At 48.9% G+C, this 13042-nt stretch overlaps 1 protein-coding gene across 2 annotated transcripts in view; it reads right to left on the minus strand.

Annotated features, from left to right (window-relative positions):
* Nucleotides 1-13042, minus strand: part of CTNND2 (catenin delta 2) — a 769728-nt gene that overhangs the window by 191207 nt on the left and 565479 nt on the right. For both annotated transcript variants that reach the window (XM_064270645.1, XM_064270649.1), the window contains one exon: nucleotides 11924-12041. In XM_064270645.1, coding sequence (XP_064126715.1) covers nucleotides 11924-12041 — 118 coding nt within the window. The remainder of the gene's footprint in view (nucleotides 1-11923; nucleotides 12042-13042) is intronic.

Genomic DNA, 13042 nt, shown 5'->3' on the forward strand with positions numbered 1-13042 from the left:
GTAAGTGCTGAGGAGAGGGCCTGGTGCACAGTGTTATAGCAGTAGTAGGGACTCACAGAGTGTGTAAGTGCTGAGGAGAGGGCCTGGTGCACAGTGTTACGGCTGCAGTAGGGACTCACAGAGTGTGTAAGTGCTGAGGAGAAGGCCTGGTGCACAGTGTTACAGCAGCAGTAGGGACTCACAGAGTGTGTAAGTGCTGAAGAGTGGGCCTGGTGCACAGTGTTACAGCAGCAGTAGGGACTCACAGAGTGTGTAAGTGCTGAGGTGAGGGCCTGGTGCACAGTGTTACAGCTGCAAGAGGGATTCACAGAGTGTGTCAGTGCTGAGGAGAGGGCCTGGTGCACAGTGTTACAGCAGCAAGAGGGACTCACAGAATGTGTAAGTGCTGAGGAGTGGGCCTGTTGCACAGTGTTACAGCTGCAGTAGGGACTCACAGAATGTGTAAGTGCTGAGGAGTGGGCCTGGTGCACAGTGTTACAGCTGCAGTAGGGACTCACAGAGTGTGTAAGTGCTGAGGAGAAGGCCTGGTGCACAGTGTTACAGCAGCAAGAGGGACTCACAGAGTGTGTCAGTGCTGAGGAGAGGGCCTGGTGCACAGTGTTAAAACAGCAAGAGGGACTCACAGAGTGTGTAAGTGCTGAGGAGAGGGCCTGGTGCACAGTGTTACAGCAGCAAGAGGGACTCACAGAGTACGTAAGTGCTAAGGAGTGGGCCTGGTGCACAGTGTTACAGCAGGAAGAAAGACTCACAGAGTGCGTAAGTACTGACGAGAGAGCCTGGTGCACAGTGTTGAAACAGCAAGAGGGACTCACAGAGTGTGTAAGTGCTGAGGAGAGGGCCTGGTGCACAGTGTTACAGCAGCAAGAGGGACTCACAGAGTGTGTACGTGCTGAGGAGACGGCCTGGTGCACAGTGTTACAGCAGCAGTAGGGACTCACAGAGTGTGTAAGTGCTGAGGAGTGGGCCTGGTGCACAGTGTTACAGCTGCAGTAGGGACTCACAGAGTGTGTAAGTGCTGAGGAGAAGGCCTGGTGCACAGTGTTACAGCAGCAAGAGGGACTCACAGAGTGTGTCAGTGCTGAGGAGAGGGCCTGGTGCACAGTGTTAAAACAGCAAGAGGGACTCACAGAGTGTGTAAGTGCTGAGGAGAGGGCCTGGTGCACAGTGTTACAGCAGCAAGAGGGACTCACAGAGTACGTAAGTGCTAAGGAGTGGGCCTGGTGCACAGTGTTACAGCAGGAAGAAAGACTCACAGAGTGCGTAAGTACTGAGGAGAGAGCCTGGTGCACAGTGTTAAAACAGCAAGAGGGACTCACAGAGTGTGTAAGTGCTGAGGAGAGGGCCTGGTGCACAGTGTTACAGCAGCAAGAGGGACTCACAGAGTGTGTAAGTGCTGAGGAGAGGGCCTGTTGCACAGTGTTATAGCTGCAGTAGGGACTCACAGAATGTGTAAGTGCTGAGGAGTGGGCCTGTTGCACAGTGTTACAGCAGCAGTAGGGACTCACAGAATGTGTAAGTGCTGAGGAGTGGGCCTGGTGCACAGTGTTACAGCTGCAGTAGGGACTCACAGAATGTGTAAGTGCTGAGGAGAGGGCCTGGTGCACAGTGTTACAGCAGCAAGAGGGACTCACAGAGTGTGTCAGTGCTGAGGAGAGGGCCTGGTGCACAGTGTTAAAACAGCAAGAGGGACTCACAGAGTGTGTAAGTGCTGAGGAGAGGGCCTGGTGCACAGTGTTACAGCAGCAAGAGGGACTCACAGAGTACGTAAGTGCTAAGGAGTGGGCCTGGTGCACAGTGTTACAGCAGGAAGAAAGACTCACAGAGTGCGTAAGTACTGAGGAGAGAGCCTGGTGCACAGTGTTAAAACAGCAAGAGGGACTCACAGAGTGTGTAAGTGCTGAGGAGAGGGCCTGGTGCACAGTGTTACAGCAGCAAGAGGGACTCACAGAGTGTGTAAGTGCTGAGGAGAGGGCCTGGTGCACAGTGTTACAGCAGCAAGAGGGACTCACAGAATGTGTAAGTGCTGAGGAGTGGGCCTGTTGCACAGTGTTATAGCTGCAGTAGGGACTCACAGAATGTGTAAGTGCTGAGGAGTGGGCCTGTTGCACAGTGTTACAGCAGCAGTAGGGACTCACAGAATGTGTAAGTGCTGAGGAGTGGGCCTGGTGCACAGTGTTACAGCTGCAGTAGGGACTCACAGAATGTGTAAGTGCTAAGGAGTGGGCCTGGTGCACAGTGTTACAGCAGCAGTAGGGACTCACAGAATGTGTAAGTGCTGAGGAGTGTGCCTGATGCACAGTGTTACAGCAGCAGTAGGGACTCACAGAGTGTGTAAGTGCTGAGGAGAAGGCCTGGTGCACAGTGTTACAGCAGCAAGAGGGACTCACAGAGTGTGTAAGTGCTGAGGAGAGGGCCTGGTGCACAGTGTTACAGCAGCAAGAGGGACTCACAGAGTACGTAAGTGCTAAGGAGTGGGCCTGGTGCACAGTGTTACAGCAGGAAGAAAGACTCACAGAGTGCGTAAGTACTGACGAGAGAGCCTGGTGCACAGTGTTGAAACAGCAAGAGGGACTCACAGAGTGTGTAAGTGCTGAGGAGAGGGCCTGGTGCACAGTGTTACAGCAGCAAGAGGGACTCACAGAGTGTGTACGTGCTGAGGAGACGGCCTGGTGCACAGTGTTACAGCAGCAGTAGGGACTCACAGAGTGTGTAAGTGCTGAGGAGTGGGCCTGGTGCACAGTGTTACAGCTGCAGTAGGGACTCACAGAGTGTGTAAGTGCTGAGGAGAAGGCCTGGTGCACAGTGTTACAGCAGCAAGAGGGACTCACAGAGTGTGTCAGTGCTGAGGAGAGGGCCTGGTGCACAGTGTTAAAACAGCAAGAGGGACTCACAGAGTGTGTAAGTGCTGAGGAGAGGGCCTGGTGCACAGTGTTACAGCAGCAAGAGGGACTCACAGAGTACGTAAGTGCTAAGGAGTGGGCCTGGTGCACAGTGTTACAGCAGGAAGAAAGACTCACAGAGTGCGTAAGTACTGAGGAGAGAGCCTGGTGCACAGTGTTAAAACAGCAAGAGGGACTCACAGAGTGTGTAAGTGCTGAGGAGAGGGCCTCGTGCACAGTGTTACAGCAGCAAGAGGGACTCACAGAGTGTGTAAGTGCTGAGGAGAGGGCCTGTTGCACAGTGTTATAGCTGCAGTAGGGACTCACAGAATGTGTAAGTGCTGAGGAGTGGGCCTGTTGCACAGTGTTACAGCAGCAGTAGGGACTCACAGAATGTGTAAGTGCTGAGGAGTGGGCCTGGTGCACAGTGTTACAGCTGCAGTAGGGACTCACAGAATGTGTAAGTGCTGAGGAGAGGGCCTGGTGCACAGTGTTACAGCAGCAAGAGGGACTCACAGAGTGTGTCAGTGCTGAGGAGAGGGCCTGGTGCACAGTGTTAAAACAGCAAGAGGGACTCACAGAGTGTGTAAGTGCTGAGGAGAGGGCCTGGTGCACAGTGTTACAGCAGCAAGAGGGACTCACAGAGTACGTAAGTGCTAAGGAGTGGGCCTGGTGCACAGTGTTACAGCAGGAAGAAAGACTCACAGAGTGCGTAAGTGCTGAGGAGAGGGCCTGGTGCACAGTGTTAAAACAGCAAGAGGGACTCACAGAGTGTGTAAGTGCTGAGGAGAGGGCCTGGTGCACAGTGTTACAGCAGCAAGAGGGACTCACAGAGTGTGTAAGTGCTGAGGAGAGGGCCTGTTGCACAGTGTTATAGCTGCAGTAGGGACTCACAGAATGTGTAAGTGCTGAGGAGTGGGCCTGTTGCACAGTGTTACAGCAGCAGTAGGGACTCACAGAATGTGTAAGTGCTGAGGAGTGGGCCTCGTGCACAGTGTTACAGCTGCAGTAGGGACTCACAGAGTGTGTAAGTGCTGAGGAGAAGGCCTGGTGCACAGTGTTACAGCAGCAAGAGGGACTCACAGAGTGTGTCAGTGCTGAGGAGAGGGCCTGGTGCACAGTGTTAAAACAGCAAGAGGGACTCACAGAGTGTGTAAGTGCTGAGGAGAGGGCCTGGTGCACAGTGTTACAGCAGCAAGAGGGACTCACAGAGTACGTAAGTGCTAACGAGTGGGCCTGGTGCACAGTGTTACAGCAGGAAGAAAGACTCACAGAGTGCGTAAGTACTGAGGAGAGAGCCTGGTGCACAGTGTTAAAACAGCAAGAGGGACTCACAGAGTGTGTAAGTGCTGAGGAGAGGGCCTGGTGCACAGTGTTACAGCAGCAAGAGGGACTCACAGAGTGTGTAAGTGCTGAGGAGAGGGCCTGTTGCACAGTGTTATAGCTGCAGTAGGGACTCACAGAATGTGTAAGTGCTGAGGAGTGGGCCTGTTGCACAGTGTTACAGCAGCAGTAGGGACTCACAGAATGTGTAAGTGCTGAGGAGTGGGCCTGGTGCACAGTGTTACAGCTGCAGTAGGGACTCACAGAATGTGTAAGTGCTGAGGAGAGGGCCTGGTGCACAGTGTTACAGCAGCAAGAGGGACTCACAGAGTGTGTCAGTGCTGAGGAGAGGGCCTGGTGCACAGTGTTAAAACAGCAAGAGGGACTCACAGAGTGTGTAAGTGCTGAGGAGAGGGCCTGGTGCACAGTGTTACAGCAGCAAGAGGGACTCACAGAGTACGTAAGTGCTAAGGAGTGGGCCTGGTGCACAGTGTTACAGCAGGAAGAAAGACTCACAGAGTGCGTAAGTACTGAGGAGAGAGCCTGGTGCACAGTGTTAAAACAGCAAGAGGGACTCAGAGTGTATAAGTGCTGAGGAGAGGGCCTGGTGCACAGTGTTACAGCAGCAAGAGGGACTCACAGAGTGTGTAAGTGCTGAGGAGAGGGCCTGGTGCACAGTGTTACAGCAGCAAGAGGGACTCACAGAATGTGTAAGTGCTGAGGAGTGGGCCTGTTGCACAGTGTTATAGCTGCAGTAGGGACTCACAGAATGTGTAAGTGCTGAGGAGTGGGCCTGTTGCACAGTGTTACAGCAGCAGTAGGGACTCACAGAATGTGTAAGTGCTGAGGAGTGGGCCTGGTGCACAGTGTTACAGCTGCAGTAGGGACTCACAGAATGTGTAAGTGCTAAGGAGTGGGCCTGGTGCACAGTGTTACAGCAGCAGTAGGGACTCACAGAATGTGTCTAAGTGCTGAGGAGTGTGCCTGATGCACAGTGTTACAGCAGCAGTAGGGACTCACAGAGTGTGTAAGTGCTGAGGAGAAGGCCTGGTGCACAGTGTTACAGCAGCAAGAGGGACTCACAGAGTGTGTAAGTGCTGAGGAGAGGGCCTGGTGCACAGTGTTACAGCAGCAAGAGGGACTCACAGAGTGTGTAAGTGCTGAGGAGAGGGCCTGGTGCACAGTGTTACAGCAGCAAGAGGGACTCACAGAGTACGTAAGTGCTAAGGAGTGGGCCTGGTGCACAGTGTTATAGCAGGAAGAAGGACTCACAGAGTGCGTAAGTACTGAGGAGAGAGCCTGGTGCCCAGTGTTAAAACAGCAAGAGGGACTCACAGAGTGTGTAAGTGCTGAGGAGAGAGCCTGGTGCACAGTGTTACAGCAGCAAGAGGGACTCACAGAGTACGTAAGTGCTAAGGAGTGGGCCTGGTGCACAGTGTTACAGCAGGAAGAAGGACTCACAGAGTGCATAAGTACTGAGGAGAGAGCCTGGTGCACAGTGTTAAAACAGCAAGAGGGACTCACAGAGTGTGTAAGTGCTGAGGAGAGGGCCTGGTGCACAGTGTTACAGCAGCAAGAGGGACTCACAGAGTGTGTACGTGCTGAGGAGAGGGCCTGGTGCACAGTGTTACAGCAGCAGTAGGGACTCACAGAGTGTGTAAGTGCTGAGGAGACGGCCTGGTGCACAGTGTTACAGCAGCAAGAGGGACTCACAGAATGTGTAAGTGCTGAGGAGTGGGCCTGTTGCACAGTGTTACAGCTGCAGTAGGGACTCACAGAATGTGTAAGTGCTGAGGAGTGGGCCTGGTGCACAGTGTTACAGCTGCAGTAGGGACTCACAGACTGTGTAAGTGCTGAGGAGAAGGCCTGGTGCACAGTGTTACAGCAGCAAGAGGGACTCACAGAGTGTGTAAGTGCTGAGGAGAGGGCCTGGTGCACAGTGTTACAGCAGCAGTAGGGACTCACAGAGTGTGTCAGTGCTGAGGAGAGGGCCTGGTGCACAGTGTTACAGCAGCAAGAGGGACTCACAGAGTGTGTCAGTGCTGAGGAGAGGGCCTGGGGCACAGTGTTACAGCAACAAGAGGGACTCACAGAGGGTGTACGTGCTGAGCAGAGGGCCTGGTGCACAGTGTTACAGCAGCAAGAGGGAGTCACAGAGTGTGTACGTGCTGAGGAGAGGGCCTGGTGCACAGTGTTACAGCAGCAGTAGGGACTCACAGAGTGTGTACGTGCTGAAGTGAGGGCCTGGTGCACAGTGTTACAGCAGCAAGAGGGACTCACAGAGTGTGTACGTGCTGAGGAGAGGGCCTGGTGCACAGTGAACAGCACACGAGGGCTCGGATCATGAGCACCGTGGCAGGCAGCATAGCCTCAGGTCTCTGACATGTGACCCAGAACTAGTTGGCTCTGTTTCGAGTCTGGTCTCTGCCACTTGATGAGGTGGGTGGGTAGTCTTGGGCAAAGTTCTAAATCTCTCCCCTAATCCTCAGAGCAACCCTGAAATGCAGATGCTATTATGATCATCTCCATTTTACAAAGGAGGAAACTGAGGCACAGAGAGTTACAGTGTGGTTCTAGTTCTTCATTTGTAAACCAGGGACAATGATAATAGTTCCAACTTCATAGGGCTATCCTGAGGATTAAATGATAAATTACACAAATAAACAAACAAACAAAGAAACAAACAAAACCAAACTCGTTGCCACTGAGTCAATTCTGACTCACAGAGACCCTACAGGACAGAGCAGAACTGCCCTGTAGGGTTTCCAAGGAGCGGCTGGTGGATTTGAACCGCTGACATTTTGGTTAGCAGCAAGCTCCTAAGCACGGTGCCACTAGGTCTCCATTCTTAGGACAGTACCTGATATATAATCAGTGCTGAGAAATTATTTGCTATTATCATCAGAAATAAAGTTTGCTATTCTGGAAATGGCCAGTTCTAACATCTCCTGATTGTAAAGGGCAGGGGTCAGCAAACCTTGGCTGCTGGAACAAATACAGCAGATAAAGTTCAGTGGGAAAACAGCCACACCCACTTGTTTATGCACCGCGTATGGCTACTTTCAAGGAGCCCTGGTACGCAGTGGTTAAAGGCTTGTCTGCTAACCAAAACGTCGGGGTTTGAACTCTCCAGCTGCTCCCTGGGAAAAAGAAGTGGCAGTCTGCTTCCATAAAGATTTACAGCCTTGGAAACCCTGTGAGGCAGTTCCACTCTGTCCCGTAGGGTCACTCTGAGTGGGAATCGACTGTACAGCAGCAGTATGGCTGCTTTTGAACGACAAGGGTAGAGTTTAGTTATGATAGACACTATATGGTCTAAAATATTTACTATCAGGCCCTTTACAAAAAAAAAAAAATTGTTGACCCTCCCAGATTAAGAGGGAAACTGACCTTTTACCATTTGTTCTGATTTGAAGAACCATGGGAAAAAGAAAAAAATCACCAACTTAAAGAAATGGGCAAAATAATGATGGAAGAAATTAAATTGCGCTAAGTTTTATTTTGGAGTCCTCGGGTGGTGCAAATGGTTAAGTGCATGGCTACTGAGAGGTTGGAAGTTCGAGTCCACCCAGAGGTGCCTTGGAAGGAAGGCCTGGGGATCTGCTTCTGAAAAATGAGTCATTGAAATCCCTCTGGAGCACAGTTCTACTCTGACACACATGGGGTCGCCAGGAGTTGGAATCGACCTGATGGCAACTCTTCTAAGTTTTATTTTTAAAATCATAACTTGACTATCACATTTTCTGGTAGTATATGGCAGCCACCCTTCAAGTCAGGTAACATAGTTCCATTTTACAGACAAAGAAAAGCAAGTCCAAAATTGAGGGTAACTTGCTCTAGGCTGTGCCATTTCTTTGTAGTCCTGGGGCCAGAGCTGAGGCCAAAGGGCTTGGTCTAGGGCCTGGACTGAGGCCAGGCTGCCAGAGTTCAAAGCGGACTCACGTTTCCCTCATATAACTGAAATCTAGTAATAGGAAGTTTATTTCCTTGACTTGATTACTTAAAACAACAACAACAACAAAACCCAAACCAAACCTGTTGCCATCAAGTGGATTCTGGCTCATAGTGACCCTATAGGACAGAGTTGAACTGCCCCATAGGGTTTCCAAGGAATGGCTGGTGATTTTATTAAAGGGAGTTTGCAAATCAATGAGGAAAACCAGTTCTCAGGATGGGTCTCTGGAGCCTTTCTGTTCCCGTCCTGTCTGTCAGCTCTTCAAGGTTTCATGGGCTGCTAACCCCATAGGCTTTGAGTCAACCTGATTTTCTATTTCAAGCATCCTCTCCCAAACCCACCTAGCATCCTCTTAGCATAAAAAAAAAAAAAAAAAAGGGTCCAGCATGAAAGCAGGTAAACACAGGACCACACATGAAAGAGAAAAACGTCTCTCTTTGAAATAAAACTGTTATGGCATAAGTCAGAACGATTTTTAAATCAGCTCAAACTGATTTTTCTTACATCAAAGACTTGGAAGGAAAAAAAAAAATCCTTTCTCATCCAGCTGTTCATGTTTTAACAAACGACAGCTGGGGAATAAACCCGCAGTTTCCAGTGCAATGCCTTATAATCTGTCTGTGGCTGGAGAGACAGTCTGGGGAGAGGAAGTGGGGTGGCGGGGAGGAGGAGAGAGAAGGGGCTGCACAGAGGCAGGCTGAGGGAGGGCCCAGGAATTTAACTGTCCCTCTCATGAAGCTTCCTGGAGCTTCGCACTCTGCCCTGGTTTGGGAAAGCTACCAATTCAAGGGTTTTTCTCTAAAGGGGTGGGGACAAAAGACAAGAAAAATACAGCCTCTCCCCTTCCTTGGGGTACCAGCAGAAGCCGGGTGGCAGGCAGCTGGTCATTTTGTTTTTGACATCCATTCATGTCATCGGCACTTTCAGCAGTCCTCTTGGTCACCGGGTCATTCTGATTCCTTTTTCTATTAGAAAGGGCTAATATGGAAGCTGTCTCTGGAGCACTCTACCATACTGTCTCCATTCAACAAACTGTCCCAATTACAGGAGCTGAGCAGGCGCTCCCTGGAATACGGGTTCTTTGATTCTTTAACTTTACTGGCCTTAAGGGGAACATGTACTCATTTTCCCCTCTAACTTGTCATTGTGAAAGCTCAGAAGTGGCCGGGCAGAGGGCTGAGTGGAAAACTATGGTACGATAATAACACATTAAAACTCAACAGCACTTTCTGGCCAACGAAGCACTGAGCAATTTATTACATTTGATCCTTTCAACAGCCTTGGGATTCAGCTATTATCATCCTCATAGTCTCAAAGTTGAGGTCCCTTGTGGTTGGGTCTATAACCAGCTGGAGGTGGGGCTGGCACGATCTACCAGTGCTATCCTGACTCTAAGTTCATTGTTCTTCCTACTCAATCAGGAATATTGAACTCCAGCCCTGAATAAAAAATAACTCCATCGCCTTTGAGCTGACTCCAACTCATGACGACCCCCTGTATATCAGATTTAGAACTGTGACTGATTTTCAGTGGCCGATTTTTCAGAAGTAGATTTCCAGGCCTCTAGGTGGTTTTTTTTTTTTAGGTGGACTTGAATTTCCAGCCTTTTTGTTAGCAGCTGAGCGTGTTAACCGTTTGCACTATCCTGGGATGCCTCCAACCCTAAAAGGTCCCAGTTATTTCAGTTTCTTCTTTGGAGGGAAATATGGACATTAAAAGGATGACCCCCAAAGTCTCCGAAAAGTTCTAGGAGTCTGGTCATCCCCGGGTGCTCTGCCAGGGAGCACTTTGGTCCCGAAACCTTTCTCCCAAAGGCTACTGTAACACCAGCAATGGCGGCGTGGGCTCTTGGCCAATGGGAGATCCTATCAACTCTTACTTTACTGTCATCTGCAAGGCCCACATTGTAGTAAAGCTCTTTTGGAATCCATCTTAGCCAGAGGCCTAGTGTCCCAGTGCCTCAGTCTGTATTATAATCTCTGAATATTAAGATTCTCAGCACTCCTGCTTCCGCGAATTTCCTTCAGCAGCCCTTAGCAAAATTATGTGTCTAATATGCTAACAGGCATCTGTAGGTACTCAAGACATCTTGACTGGACACTTTCTTATAGATTTAACTTTCCTGTCAATGATGTTAAAAAAACCTAAAATGGCCATGAAAGCCTTTTACAAGAGGGGTATGTTTAAGCCATTATCACATTATATTTGGTCTTTGAAATTGATAAAAATAGTAAATTAATGGATGTAAACTTAAAGAGTGTTCATGACTGGAGTAAACTCCTACTCCAAAGGCTGGAGTCCCAGCAGATATTGTAGACTGAATCCTAATCTTTGGCAGGTAGGTAGGGCTCCATCTTCAGTAATTTTCTGAGGCTCTCTGTAATCCTAATGCATAGTCAAGGCTGAGAAGCGCTATGCTAAATCATTCCCAGTGCCAACTAATAATGGAATGGATGAAATCACTCTTCTTCGTTCTTTAACTGACTTTACAACTAAACTATGTTCTACCAAATCTGCCCCAACTAAGTCAGCATTCTTAATCCAAAATGCACATCCAATCAACTACTGGACTTGAGCTAGATACTCGGGTTCAGACGGGCTGTGATGGGGTCTGGCACAGACATGCACTGAAGTCCTACCAGCATTTCTGATGCAGAGTTGGAGTTACAGACCATGGGGTTAAGGCAGTGGTTCTCAACCAGGGCCAACAGTGCCCCTTCTAGGACGTGTGGCAATGTCTGGAGACATTTTTGATTGTCATGGATGGTCGAGGGGAAGGGGGAGGAAGTTGCTCCTGGCATCTAGTGAGCAGAGGTCAAGGGTGTTGCCAAACATCCTACAATGCACAGGACAGCATCCTGCAACCAATAACATAATGGCCCAAAATATCAACAGAGCCACTCTTGGGAAACTCTGTACTGAAGCACCACATCTATCACAAAGATTACTTTCCACCTTCTGGTAAAGTCTGCATTTATATCAGGATATTATGAAATTACTGTGTACACTTATATTCAGAGTAGATTATAACTAACATAATTAAGATAAAATGAAATAGCTTAAGCACTAGCAAAGTCCACCTGATTCTGTTTTGACTGAGAACTAAAGTACTAAATAGACATTGATGCCCGAACAGTCTGGCAGCCTCATTTATTTAGATTTCGCCAGGTATTTTTAAATGGCGTTTGATACAATTGACGGTTGTTAAAAAGCTAACTTATAAAAATATTGGATTATTCAACTCTCAGGCAGCTTTAATATCTCTTTTTTCTTCTGAAAGTGCCTTCTGTAAAATAAAAACTAGAGACTTGTGGGTACTGTGGTATGAAAAAGTTAATATACTTCATCTGGGATGCCTGTGGTTTGGGTAACTTAATATAAATGATTACCAAAAACCAAACCAAACCCATTGCCGTCAAGCCAATTCCGACTCATAGCGACCCAGAAAGACAGAGTCGAAGGCCCCATAGGGTTTCCAGGGGGTGCCTGGTGGATTCAAAGTGCCGATCTTTTGGTCAGCAGCTGTAGCTCTTAACCACTACGCCACCAGGGTTTCCACTATTACTAATAAAGAGTTAGGGCATTACCTATCTGCTTACACGCTAGGATTGGCACCCCTGTCTGGAATATACTGGATGCACGCAGAGGAACTATGCGTAAAAGAAAAGTATTAAATATTACATTAGCTCTCCATTGTTGTTAGCCAGTTTAGTCCCTTGGGCACCCTTATTCTCACACATCCTCAATCCAGGCAAATACAACAAACCTTGCTATCGATCTCGCTGCTGCCCAGAGCCGACTGAATCACGTACAGCAGGGCGTCTGTGAGTCCATCACACTCCCGCATCCTCCGGCGGGCCTCCTCTCCAGCAGAACTCACGTTCCTGCAAAGCAAAAGGACGCATCGGCAGTCAGCGCATGCTCAGCTGTCACTGAAAAGAACCTTCTTCCAGACCTGCCCCTTCCAGATTTTGCAAGAAAACACTTTGTTTTTTCCGAAGGTTTATCAAGAATATAGTTGTGATGCATGTGATGGCTTCAACAAATACATCCTCGAGATGGCAAGCCTCGGTATCTCCAGCGCAACTCACAAAATGGAGAATTGCTAACAAGGAGACAGTTGCATCGCATATAGAAGGTTTCCACAAACACATCCTAGAAATGGTAAGACAGAGGTATCCCTAATGCAACTCGCAAAACAGTGAACGCAGACTTCCGAAGGAGAATACAGTTGTGATGTGTATGGACGGCTTCAGCAAAGAGTTGTGGCTGACCATCCCTGTATCCTCCTCTGGAAGTCTGCACTCTCCATTTCGAGAGTTGCGTTGCAGACACCTGTCGCTGTATCTCCAATGCAACACTCGAACGAGACGGTGCAGAATTCCTAACACGTGGTCTCTGAGCGCCCTGCTACCGCTGAGAACGGGAGACTTTCAGAAAGTCTTCAAGGTTTCCTCATTTACAATCGCCTGGGGAATCAGAAGCTTTTTGATTCAAAGGACTCTTCTTTGAGAAGTTTGAAACATTTTTCAAAGTGGAAGTTTCCAACTTACTGAAATATTTTAGAGATCTGAAATGCACCTGCCTCAAAAATTTTTGGGGCCCAGGCAAAAGCAGACTAACAGAAACTTGTAAGGACATAACCAGGTTTTGTGTGCGTGTGTGTGCATATGTGTTTGTTTTTGTGTGTGAAAATTTAGTCATTGGGGTGTGCATGGTACCCCTTATGGCAGAGGTGCCCCAAGCTCTTTCCTATGCTGACACAGGTTGAGCTAAAGGCAATATGAGGCAGCCTATTTTAATGGAGAGCATAGATGAGAAGCAAAAGTATCTTCTAGGCCTACCAAAGACGTGAGATAATCCTAGAGGAAGGGGAATCTTTTGT

Source organism: Loxodonta africana, chromosome 2, assembly GCF_030014295.1.
Source record: "Loxodonta africana isolate mLoxAfr1 chromosome 2, mLoxAfr1.hap2, whole genome shotgun sequence".
Lineage (NCBI taxonomy): Eukaryota > Metazoa > Chordata > Mammalia > Proboscidea > Elephantidae > Loxodonta > Loxodonta africana.